Here is a 12,524-nt window from a genome sequence, read left to right as displayed (position 1 = left end):
CAAATCATAATAAATTCTAAAAAAAAGTCCAGAGAAAGTATTAGTTCAAAAACATCCTAAAATATTTTTTAAAAATCTGCAACTATTGCTTTGTGACATCTGAACTATCCTAATTGAGATGATGTTCTCAAGGTAAGTATCTAGAAATCTATAAATCTTTACTGAATAGCATGATTGCCACTGCAGAATCACATAGTCCCAGGGCTGGCTTCTACATGATATGGTATTTAATATGTCTACCTGCTGAAATCAAATGATTAGAAGAAGTAAGTTTCTGTGCCTATTCTATTTTAAAACACAATTGCAGCAAATTTCCTCATCACTTACAAAACTTACTAACAAAAAAAAAATTACTAACAATGTTAGGAAAGGTTTCAATAAATCACTAACCCCATAGCCTTCAGAATTCAGACAACGTATATGCTCCATGAGAAGACATGAAAAGGAAAGGAAGGAAACTGCTTTTAGCTGAGCACCTACCACGTATGTTGCTTTGATGCTCTCTTCTCTAGAATAAAGACTATCTTAGTGCTTTAATATTTTATATAAATCATATTATCCTGTCAATTATTACTTTAGCTTTCTGATGATTTGTGTCCAAAGTTACCACCTTTCTCACTCATTGTAAAGCCTGGAACTGTGGAGCATTATGATGTGTCATGTAAATATCCAAGTGCACTGGGTTGGTAACTATTGTTTCCTATAGTCTTTTTTTTTTTTTTTTTGTAAATGTATATATTTAGAGAGAGAAATGGTTTCCAAGAGGTCAATGGATATAAAGCTCTATGATTTTAATCCCTTTGATATCTCCAATGAAATTCAAAATTTAGTAACATTTTACAAGAGGATGTTAAAATAGTTTAGCATGGTTATTTTTGAGAACTTTCATGTAATCAGTCTCCGTTGCCCAGGCTTGTCAATGCCAGACCACCTACAAGAAAGCGCAGGTCTTGAGATGTGATCTAGAGAGATGGCAAACTTACAGGGTGAATGGAAAAGCAAGTAGTAACTTGATGCCCATTTCTCTTTCATGGAGAGAAATTGCATATCTGCTGCTCTAGTTCACTTGTGCAATGTAAAGCACCCACAAAGTATTAAACAAGAGTGACCACCATGGTCTTAACAACTGAAGTCATTTGATTAGCCTATTTCAAAGAGAGAACTATATAACAATTTTGAGCAGTAATGGCTTACATTGCTTTAAGTTACAATTTTTGCCTTTTGTGAAGGAGGTCCGTTGCACAAAATATTCAGACTAGGGGATTCAAATTAAATACATTTTATAAAATGTAATATACAGGCCTTATATTATAAAAACAACAACAACATGGAATTCTTTCATAATATTATCAGATACTTGATGTCTGAGGGGAAAAATATCAATATAAAGGGTATTTGGCTACTCCTAACTTCCCCATCGGTACCCAGTGCTCCTATCCATTATCAAAATTTAACTTTTCAAAGAATTTTTTCCAGACTTCTTAACAGTAATTCTATTCACAGGTTAATCAGGCCCATTATTATGAAAGTCTCTTCAGAAATAATTCCAGGGCAGCCCAGGTGGCTCAGCGGTTTAGCGCTGCCTTCAGCCCAGGGCATGATCCAGGAGACCCAGGATCGAGTCCCACGTTGGGCTCCCTGCATGGAGCCTGCTTCTCCCTCTGCCTGTGTCCCTGCCTCTCTCTCTCTCTCTCTCTCTCTCTCTCTTTCTCTCTGTATCTCTCATGAATAAATAAATAAAATCTTAAAAAGAAAAAGAAACAATTCCATTTATGCCTTAACATATGAGAGAATACTAGAAACATAGCTTCTTGTACTTATGGAAAAATTTCACAGCCTGTATCCAGCAAATTATGTTAAGATCTAGTAGCTATTGTAGTTTCCTTTTTCTGTCTAACAAGGGTCCGTGTCCCATTCCTGTAATACATAATTTCGACTTCACTTGATAACTGTAAATATGCTCATTAGTGAGAGATAAACCAGATACTGTTTAATATTTGGCTATAATCATAGGGTAGAATCATATGATGATTTCCTCATCAAATCTACTACTTATACAAATGTATGGCTAATGCTTATGTGACAAATTTTTTAAGAAGCCATAAGACACATCAGTATATATTAATTCCCTTTTAGAGCCCGATTTCCCAAATCTGTGTTATAGTAGAGAATGTTGTTTTGTTTTCTAATGTTAGGCCACTTAAGTGTATTTTAGCAAAAAGAAACTCTTTATGTATATTTTATATTGGTCATTATGGCATTCCTCAAAGTAAAAAATAAATAAATAAATTTGTAACAAAATTGTAGCTAAAATAACATGAGGAATCCTAAGAAAAATAAATCTGTGGCTCTGCAGATGAAAACAATCTCAAGCCATGAGCAGCTTGTGTTTATACAGAAGTCATACCACAAAGCATGATCCTTTTTCCTTTTGGTAAATTTAAATATAGTAGGATGAAGTGGAAATTATAAATAAAACCAACTTTGTATTTGGTAAAAAGGCTTCACTAACAAATCTTAACTTGCATAATTAGTTCAAACTAGTTGGGATGAATTACATATATTTTACATTAAGTAAATTATTGGCAGTAACAGGAAATAAGAATGACAGCATTTCAGTGTAATGAATTGCATGGTAATGGTCACTGAAAAGTGAATACTAGAACAGAATTTATTTAATGTCATCATAAATATCTGAGTATGATAGAGATATATCTTATTTATACATGCATCTCTAATAAGCTGTTGTATCATAATAAATAAGATAAAATCAAGAAATATAGAAGTATATAAAAGTTCTCTCAACCCCATAATCTCATCCCTTGGTATATACCCAAAAGAACTGAGAACATCAATTTATAGAAAGGCCTGTACATGAATTTTCATAATAGTATCATTCATGAATTAGCTAAAAAGTAGGAATGAATGAATGAATAAACAAAATGTGCTATATCTATATAATAGAAGAGTATCTACTCCTAAAAAAGAATGAAGTTCTGCTACATGCTACATTGATGAATCTGGAAAAGATAGGCTAAGTGAAAGAAAGAAGATACAAAAGGCTACACACTGAATGACTACATTTATATGAAATGTCCAAAGTGGAAAAATCCAGGGAGGCAGAAAGTAGACTAGTAGTTGCCAGGGCACAGGAGGATGAAAGAATATATATTGGGTATATATTTTATATCCCTAAAATATAGGGATTTCCTGAGGTGATGGGAATGTTCTAGAATTAGATAATGGGAATGGCTGCACAACATCATGAACATACCACTGAGTGGTACCCTTTAAAATGGTACACACATATATAAAGATTTATTTGAGAGAAAGAGCTTACAGTGGGCAGGGGCAGAGGGAGAGGGAGAGAATCTCAAGCAAGCTCCATGCCCAGCCACAGAGCCCTATGTGAGGCTCAATCCCATGACCCTGAGATTATGACCCAAGCCAAAATCAAAAGGCAGAGGTTTAACTTACTGAGCCACCCAGGTGCCCCTCAATAATATATTTTTTAAGGATTTTATTTTTTAAGTAATCCCTATACCCTCCATGGGGCTCAAGCTCACAACCCCAAGATCAAGAACCACGTGTTCCACTGACTAAGCTAGCCAGGTATCCCATCAATAATGTATTTTCTAAAGCTATAAAAAGTGGGGGTCTGGTCACCTTCCTTCCATATCTAAAATTTATGGAGAACCTATTATCTGCAGACCACATTTGTAAATGATTTACTTCATTGATTCATTTAATCCTCAACACAACCCATCTTTTAAAGAAAAGGAAGTTGAGGTACAAAGAGGGTTAAATAATTTGCACAAAGTCCTGCAGCTACTAAGTGATAGAGCTGGGCTTATAAAACCAGGCAATCTCGCTTCAAAGCTCAGGCCACACACTAATTGCCAGGAGCAATGACCATTAAAAGATGTGATATATATTTCCAGCTAATTTTTATTGAGGGAGTGCAGGCAGACACATGTATATGTGTGGGTGTAGACCGATAAGAATTATACATGTGGAACTATACTAGAGGTCAGCAAACTATAGCTCACAGGCCAAATCAAGCTTGCTTCTGTTTATATATAGCCCATGAGCTAAGAATGAAAGAATGGGATTTGTATTTTTACATGATTCAGAAAGAAGGGGATACAAGAAAAAGAGTAGTGTTTCATGACAAATAAAATTCACTTTTAGTGTCCATCAATGAAGTGTTATAGGGACACAGACATCTTCATTTATCTAAGTTTCATCTGTGGCTGCAAACACTATGCTATAAAAGCAGAGCTGAGTAGTGGCAACAGAAACAGTTGGACCCTGCAAAACATGGAATATTTCTATCAGGACCTTCATAGAAAAATTTTGCTGACTCTTGGATTATACTATAAATGATACTCTAAAATTTTGTCACTAAGCATTATACCACTTTGAACCTTCCAGATTTCCTTAATTTCTTTAATGGCTGCAAAATAAAAATGCACCTAAAATTATTAAACCTTTCCCCTACTGATGAAAATGTCATATCCTTTACCAACCACATTGCTCTCAAAATAGTTGGATTAATTTATTTGCCTCCTAATGGAATGTGAAAATGACCTACATTTTGGTGGCCTTCATATGTACTTCGAGAATTTTCAGACCTGTATCACCTGAATACAAGCTCTTCCCTCAACTGCTCAGTAGCCACCCAACGTTGATGCTGAGTCCTGAGCTAAGCCACTATTTTAGACTACCTGGTCTAGTCAACTTTGCATATTCTGTATAGAGGAACCCACTTCACATTCTTTTCAACTGCCCTACTTTCTTGGCTTAGGCATGTTACACAGAAGCTTTTGTTCCTATTAAGTAGTTAGAAAAGTGGAAGGGTAACTACTGTTCTTTAGTTGTTCCCCTGCAGTGGATACTGCAGTGGACTTCAGATCTCTCCCCATTCTGTGTTGAGACTTGGGAATTGCCTTCAGCAGAACAAAGTCACTTTGCCTAATGTCATGTCCCTTTTCCAGAGACAAACACATCCAGTAACTAACTGGTTGATGCAGATGTATAAAAGCCCATCCACCTTGACTTAAGGAAGGACAATTAAAAAGTACCACCCCAACTCCAGAGCTCCTTACAGAATCCACTAGGTTCAGCTGAACTTAAGCAGAGCAAGACTTCCCTTACACAATTCTCTCACTGCACAAAGATGTTTCCCTGAGAACAATACACCATAAATTGTCCACAAAGAGAGTCTGGTTTTCGGGGAAACTGACCTAAAACACTCCTCTTTAACTGTTCCTCAACACAAGAAAGAGAGATTTGATATTTGATATGACTCCTAAGTTTCGGGGAAGAAAATGAGTACATTATGGCTCAGCCCTCCCACAGTCTCTTTGGGCCAGCATCCACGCAGAGAGGTGCACACTCCTCCTGCTACTGTACTTGCCGGGGTAAGCACATTGGGTTAATGTCGCAGGCTATGCTTTCTGATTCAAGGCAACTTTGGGCAACCTATCAATTTCTTTTCATAGTAATGAGGCTTTAAACTATGTGACAAGGAGGGGGTCTAAGGGAGTCTTCTCTGAGGTCTCGATTGTTTCTAGGATTGAATCTCCCAGAACCTAAACTTAGGTGAAAATACTAGAAGTCCAACTGTGAAAGTAAAGCAAATTGAGGATCTCTAGCTCAGCCTGATCAGTGATTAAGCCAATGATGTGATCTTCATCTGCTTATTCCTAAACCACACTGACGAAGAGCAGCACTACATGCTTCCATAGGTAAACCTTCATTCCTTATTATTAACTATTAACAGTTTAATATAACAGTCTTAATATTCAAATTTATCTATATTTACAGGGAGGTAGTACCCTAGAAACGTCTTAGATTTGGGGCAGGTTTTAATTCAAATCCAGTTTGGGCATTTTAGATTTAAGAAACAGTTTTCAAATAGGAAAACTGAGCCTTGCTTCCTTATTGTTAATGCATCTAGGAACATCCAGCTCAGATTTAGTTTAAGAATTAAAAGCAGTAATACAAATAGCATGCCTCTGGCACTATCTTGTATGTAGGTACTCAATAAATGTTGATTCACAGCTTAGTAAGTATTAAGAACTATTTATATTATGCCCAAATGGGCCCACTGTAGGTTTTTCAAAAAGAACAGAAATCATCTCTCCTCCACTTCCAAAAGGTAGGATGACTTTTCATACTGAAGAGATCATTTCAAGTCAAAATTCCAAACAATGAGTAGGTAAATAAAGCTCACACCAGAAATAAGGATATAAAAGAAAGCCCAGAAAATTCCCTTGTCTCTTCTACTATTTGAGGAGACACTGAGAAGATAGTGTCCATGCACTAGGAAGTAAACCCTCACCAGACACTGAATGTGCTGGCACCTTGATGTTGGCCTTTCCAGTCTCCAGCACTGTGAGAACTAAATGTGTGTTGGTTAAGTCAGCCACTATATGGCATTCTGTTATAGCAGCCCAGACTGACTAAGAGAACATTTCCTATGCCTACTAAGAGCACTGTTAGCTTTGGCCCCACAGATACCCCAGAAGAAAGGGAAGAGCCTCCAAGGACTGGTTGCCTACCATGGCAGTTACCAGATTCAGTCTCTGATCAGACCTAGTCCCAGGCATCAAACAACTTAAGAATTGCCTTTATTCTGCTTAGTATGTGGCAAGGAAGGGAAGTGTGCAATTAGCCCCGGCACACTCTCTTCTCTTAGAGAGAGAGAAGCAAGTACTCTGATAGTTTGTTTAGAAAAAGCAGCTTGAACCCAGGGACTTAATAAGAAGCTGAAATGAATGAGTTGAAGCAACAGACAACAGTGGAAAGTTCGGTGGAGAACCAGTTAACCAAGATAAGAATGTTCACTTATTCAGAGTGAATGCAACTTGATGCGAAGCAATGATCACTCTGGGGAGATTTCTGCTGTGAACCAGCATTCAGATGAAAGACCTTGCACATTAAGAATAAAACTAAGGAAAACTAGAAAAACTAAGAAAAAAATGAGTTTCTATAAATTCCTGGAAAGAAAGTCCTAATAGATCACAAAGTATTCCCGAACAAGAACCTGGAATCGGGGGTGGAGGTGGGTGGCTTTGGAATGTAAACTCTGGGGATGTAATCAATGACTTGATTTGTATTTTTAGCCTCTGATGCCTCTGATTTTTGTGAACTCAGAACTATTAATACAATTAATATGAGTAGTCTGGTCTAAAAACCAAGATCAAACATTTACCACCATGACCTTCAGAACCAGCAAATTCCAGAGAAGAGCTAGCTGACTGCTCTGTGAAGAAACATTTACCTGGCCAAATTTATCAAAATCTGTTGAATATAATCTTTATAGTCATCTTTTGTCTCATGCTGTTTAAAACAGAGATAGAGCGAGAGAGGGAGAAGGAGGTGGTAAAGAAAGGGAGGGAAGACAAGGGAAATCCATTCCTTTAAAATACGTTCCCTAATTCTTTTCAAAGGACCATGATTATATTCCATGGATTATATTCCAGAAAGCTGTTTTATTAATCATATGTAATACCTGACAAAAAGGATAAAAGGTAAATTTACCAAATTTCTGAATTCTACTAGGCATTATACATTGTATAGGGCACAGAGACAGGGGAGATTTAAAGAATGTGCTCAATCCTTTGTAAACATAAGGTTAGTAGAGATTCCGGTTCTAAGGACCAGATTACTAATTTAAGACATGGGAGAAAAGTTCCGACCCCTCTCTCAAGCTCACCATACTTGTTTCTGCAGGAGTGCAGGAATTATCGCAAAGTGGTTAGTTCTCTAAACATATTGTCAAAGCTTAATTTTACACAGAAGAGAAAAAATATTTCAAAGTATTTGAAAACATCCTCCACGTCTTTGTATTTATTTCTCTACTTTTCTTTCTTTTTATGGAAAGAAGAAAATTTCCCAGCTCACCTGTTTCAAACCCCACACTTGGCACTAAGTCCACGGTTCCATGAAAAGCTCCGGCCCATGCTGAGGTAGCAGTGGTGACTGTAGTCGGATCTGTCTTTGTGATGTCACACTGGGGAGCAGGAATCCTGGCTGCACGCACTGATGGCATCAGCAGGGGCCCATAGGACGGATCCAGGGCAGAACCAGCAGAAGGGTGATGGTGGTGGTGGTGGTGGTGATGGCGTTGGTGCATGTGGGCATGGGGGTGGTGGTGCCGCATGTACACGTCATGCATGTGGCTGTAGGACGGGCTCACCTGAGATGCCAAAGGATAGTGCCAGGACTCGGATGCAGGACGGGGAGGGGCTGGGCCAGTCTGATGCAGCCCATGTCCCGGCCAGGGGCTGGGGTCGGCTGCAGTAAAGGTGCCAGGGGGTGCAGTGACCTGGAAGTCGGGATGAACCCCACCTAAGCAGGGTGCAGATGGGGGCTGGTAAGAGCTGGTCCAAAAGGAAGTCGGGAAACTACTCCGCTGGTTTGAGAGAGCTGAGCTGTCTGAGAAGACAGAAAAATTATTTACATAAGATTCAGTTCCAGGATAAGACTTGCCTCTACTTGTTCAATATTTTACAAGCAGACTAATTAGTATGCACTCTTTTCTCCCCACACAGAGGTAAATTGATAGCAGGTAAGTCTCTCAGATTCCATACCAAGTCATTGCACACAGTTCAAGGTGCTGAATGAGTGCCCCTATCCCTTATTTGCTTAGTTTATGTAGTCACAGTCTAAGCTGAGGTTTGCCAAGTCTGAGATTGAAAAGCTTCATTTCCTGCTGGGCGGCTTGCTGCCCTCGGGGTCTCTGAGCAGAGGTCACAGGTACATACATCACGAGGAAAGAAAGCTCATGCCATAGATATGATGCAGGAATGTTGGAAATGTTGATGTTTATCAAACTTCTCACAAATGCAAATGCAATTTTCATTCAAACAACATTTTAATGCTGAAAGTAATAAATGGAAATAAGATCATACTGAATTATGCTCACCAACACTCATTTCCCACCAAGAAGAGTGTAACCGAAGCTTTTTTTTTTTTTTTTTTTTTTTTTGGTAGAGGTCTGGGAGTGTCTGGACGGATAATAATAAATGTTAATATTTAGTTACAGCAACCAAATGTCCAATCCTAGTCCAGGGGCTTTTCATGGATGATATTATTGGATCCTCATTCAAGCCCTCTGAGGTAGTTATTGTTATTACCCCCATTCTAGAGATATGGAGATTGAAGCAGGGAAGAAGCCCAAGATCTCACAGCTGGTAAGAAGGAGATGAAACTTTGAAAACAGGTAGCCTGCTTCAGTGCCTGGCACTCTTCCTAACTGTGGCACAAAAGGGCACAACTGCAACCGGGACAGGAACACCTAGAATTTGGTGGGGATTCTGTGGAGACTTTTGAGGGGAAGAGATTCAAGTAAGGCTGACAGACGTGAGAGGGTTTAGGCAGAGGAATAATAATAATAAAAAAAAAATAGCACTTAGAGATAAATGAGGGAAACTGCCCCTCTTCCCCATCTTCAGTTGAATTTCTCCACTCAACCTCCATAACATATTTATAGATGACTACTACATGCCAAACATAGGTCAGGGATGACCAAACAGATATCACTCTTAATCACAATCTAGCAGGGGACAGGTAAATAAGTAAACCTGTGCAATGTGACCTGATAGGGGCTCTCATAAGGAGAAAGCATAGAGAGAGGGCACAGAAGCAGCCTAAGAAAAAATAAAAGGGTAAGAAGAGTTAGCCTTGTGAAGAGGCAGGGAAGAGTGGCTTAGGCAAATAAAAAAGTATGTGAAAAAGGCCAGAAATTACACAAAGTAGCATAGGAGGAACAAAAAAGAATCGTGTGGGCAGAAGATGGCAAAAAATATTAAACTAAAAAGTCAGACTGGGTCCAAGAAAAGATCCAGATGGGCCTTGCCAACCATGTAATGAGTGTGGGCACTGTCCTGAGGAGATGCTAGTGACCTTTCAAGGGCTTTACTCTAGGGAATTATACAGTCAGATCTGTGACCAGAAAGAGCCCTAACTCCAGCGATAGCCTGTCTAGGGTTTAAAGAGCAAGCCCTGGACTGGGAGTCTAGGGAGCCCGGCAGAGAGCTAGCACCTACCAACCACCTCATCTGATTTGACCTCAAATGGATCTGTTGGTCTCTCTGGGGCTCAGTTTCTTCCATATGAGGTATTTGAATTACAATTCCAAATATCTTCTGGCTCTCTATCATTCTGTGAGGTGGCCTATGATTTCTATCTAAAGACGAAGAGAAGGTTCCTTAGCACATGAATCATGCATGTGTAATAAGATACTATTTTCATACAGGGTTCCACACGAAAGAACCTAGCTGCATCTTTTCACTGAGTGAAGACTAGCCTAAGAAGTACTCTGAAATATAAGTATTCAGAAGTCTGACATGTCCATGTTCTCACTTCATGAATTTCCAGGACACAATTTTCTCACCACAGAGGAAAGCTGCTGTGACTTGAACCAGGCACCATATACATAATTTGACTAACATATTTAGGATATTGCCATGGTGTTCCAATGTCTCCTTTCTCCAGCTTCCCTGATGACTCTTCCCCTTGCTCCCTGTTAACCCTACACCAGGGCGATCCTCATTCACCCCATTCATTCTATGGATGGGCAGCTCTTTGGTGTCTCACATTCAAGTCTGTTCCCCAAAGAATCTCCAAGGATCTCAAAACCCTTGGGGGAAATTAAAAAAAATTCTCCAAGAGGCAAAGGATGGACGTGCACATTGTTCTTCAAGTCTTCAAACAGTCCAGGCAAACTTTTGATGGAATGACTTTGCCTTGTCACCATCACATCCATCAGAAAATAGTACTTAAAGTCAAACTCACTGGCATCAGGGCACGTATGTTTTCTTTCAGAATTGTCTCCCTTTGATATCTAAAAAGTAGCTGCTAATGACCAACAAAGAAAGTCATGTAAGCTGTGAGAAGAAAATTCAATTTGCCTTCAATGGTGGCCACTTGTAGAATTTTCTGTCATACCCACCACGATGGCTGCCAACATTAAAGTTAGAACCCACACAAAAAGTTACAGAGGCTCGTTACATGCAGCTTTGCTGCCCTGAACCCGCCACTTTGCTGTCACAGATTGAATCTCTGGTACCAGACTGAACCTTCATTCTGCTTATAACTTTCATCGCCTGTTGGAGCCAGAATCCCATTATGAAAACTACTAATCCCCCCCCCCACCTCCAGGTACATGCCAGAGATACTGAGCTGCCCTTATTAAAATCCCCCATTAAAATGTCAAAACTACAAAGTATATGTCATTTTCCGGGATGCTTTCCTTATAGTTCCTTTTATTTATATATACGTGGACCCAATTTTATTTTATATATGCTTATGCATTTAGAGATGCATGCACAAATGTGAATAATGGGCAAATTCCTTACCCAAAATATTACCCTATTTATGAATCATTGTATTGTAATTAGTGAACACATTGTCAATGATAGTGGAAATCTATTTTTAAAAACATGCTCCATAAAGACTGAACAAAGCTTTAAAATGCCTCAGCGAAAAATAAAATTAGAAGCAATTTAATGTTTTCCCAGTTCATATGTCTCCCAAGATTAAAGTCTGCAGAGATCTCTGTGGCTCTTTTCAAAGACATTGTTGCATTTTACAAGTAAATGAAACAATATTGAAGAGAAAATATGTTTATGGATAGTCTACACTTCAAAACCACTATTTGGTATCTTGGTTGTTTAAAAAAAAAAAAAAAAGATCTTGATACAAAGAAACATGATATACTTTGTTTGAAGCCTGGGAATCAGTGTGCTTATTTCATATGTAGGTAAATTCTTTTTCATTACATGACTTTTTGTTTAGGAGTACTTAATCAAAGCCACATTTGTTTGATGAAAAAGCATATGAAAAACTTGTGTACAAACTATTTCCATGGAATTTTACTTTTCAGGTTAATGGAGGCAATTTAGAACTGTCAGATGTTACCATTCTGTGGTGACTTTGGATTCAATGGTACTCAATATTTGGATGATGTTAACACTGACATTATGACACATGCAAAAAAATCTAAATACACTTAGGTTCAATTTGCATTTGGAATTAAAAGTTTCTCTCTCTCTCTCTCTCTCTCTCACACACACACACACACACACACACACACACCCTTATTTCTAAACAACAAGAATGACAAAATTGTTATGTTGTCTAATACAACCTACCCAAGGCTTACTCAGTAATTTCACTGTGTGAATTATACAGAAAATACGTTAAAGACACAGAAGAGTTCAACATGGAACATCAAGCTATTCCTTCAATTTCATAATAGATGGGATACTTTTTGTATTAACTCTAAATACTAAAAAAAAAAAAAAAAAAATTCTCTAAGGACAAACAAGCCAGAGAAAATTCAACATTTAGTTTAAAAAATCAAACATTTTATTATTCAATTTTGAAAAAATGAAAACTATATTAAAAGGAAAATGGGACAATAGAATATTGTAAAACATGTATCTTAAGTCATCTTTAAAATCTCCAGGAAACACATTCTTAGGATAATGATACAACACATCGTTAAAAGA

General features: G+C 38.1%; 1 protein-coding gene and 1 long non-coding RNA gene across 8 annotated transcripts in view; one reads left to right on the top strand and one right to left on the bottom strand.

Annotated features, from left to right (window-relative positions):
- The window catches only part of VGLL3 (vestigial like family member 3), a 119,185-nt gene that overhangs the window by 88,601 nt on the left and 18,060 nt on the right, over positions 1-12,524 (bottom strand). For all 7 annotated transcript variants that reach the window (XR_007407538.1, XR_003137829.3, XR_003137830.3 and 4 more), the window contains exon 3: positions 7,912-8,445. Coding sequence is in view for 4 of the 7 variants with exons in the window: in XM_025449651.3 (XP_025305436.1) it covers positions 7,912-8,445 (534 nt within the window). In the remaining 3 variants the exon portion in view is untranslated. The remainder of the gene's footprint in view (positions 1-7,911; positions 8,446-12,524) is intronic.
- On the top strand, positions 7,988-11,516 carry LOC112661597 (uncharacterized). The gene is made up of 4 exons (XR_003137832.3): positions 7,988-8,104; positions 8,562-8,578; positions 9,158-9,203; positions 10,268-11,516. It is a non-coding gene; the product is annotated as an uncharacterized LOC112661597 (long non-coding RNA).

This window comes from Canis lupus, chromosome 31 (assembly GCF_003254725.2).
Source record: "Canis lupus dingo isolate Sandy chromosome 31, ASM325472v2, whole genome shotgun sequence".
NCBI classification, from domain to species: Eukaryota; Metazoa; Chordata; class Mammalia; order Carnivora; family Canidae; genus Canis; species Canis lupus.
This window is presented reverse-complemented; position numbering and strand designations above follow the sequence as displayed.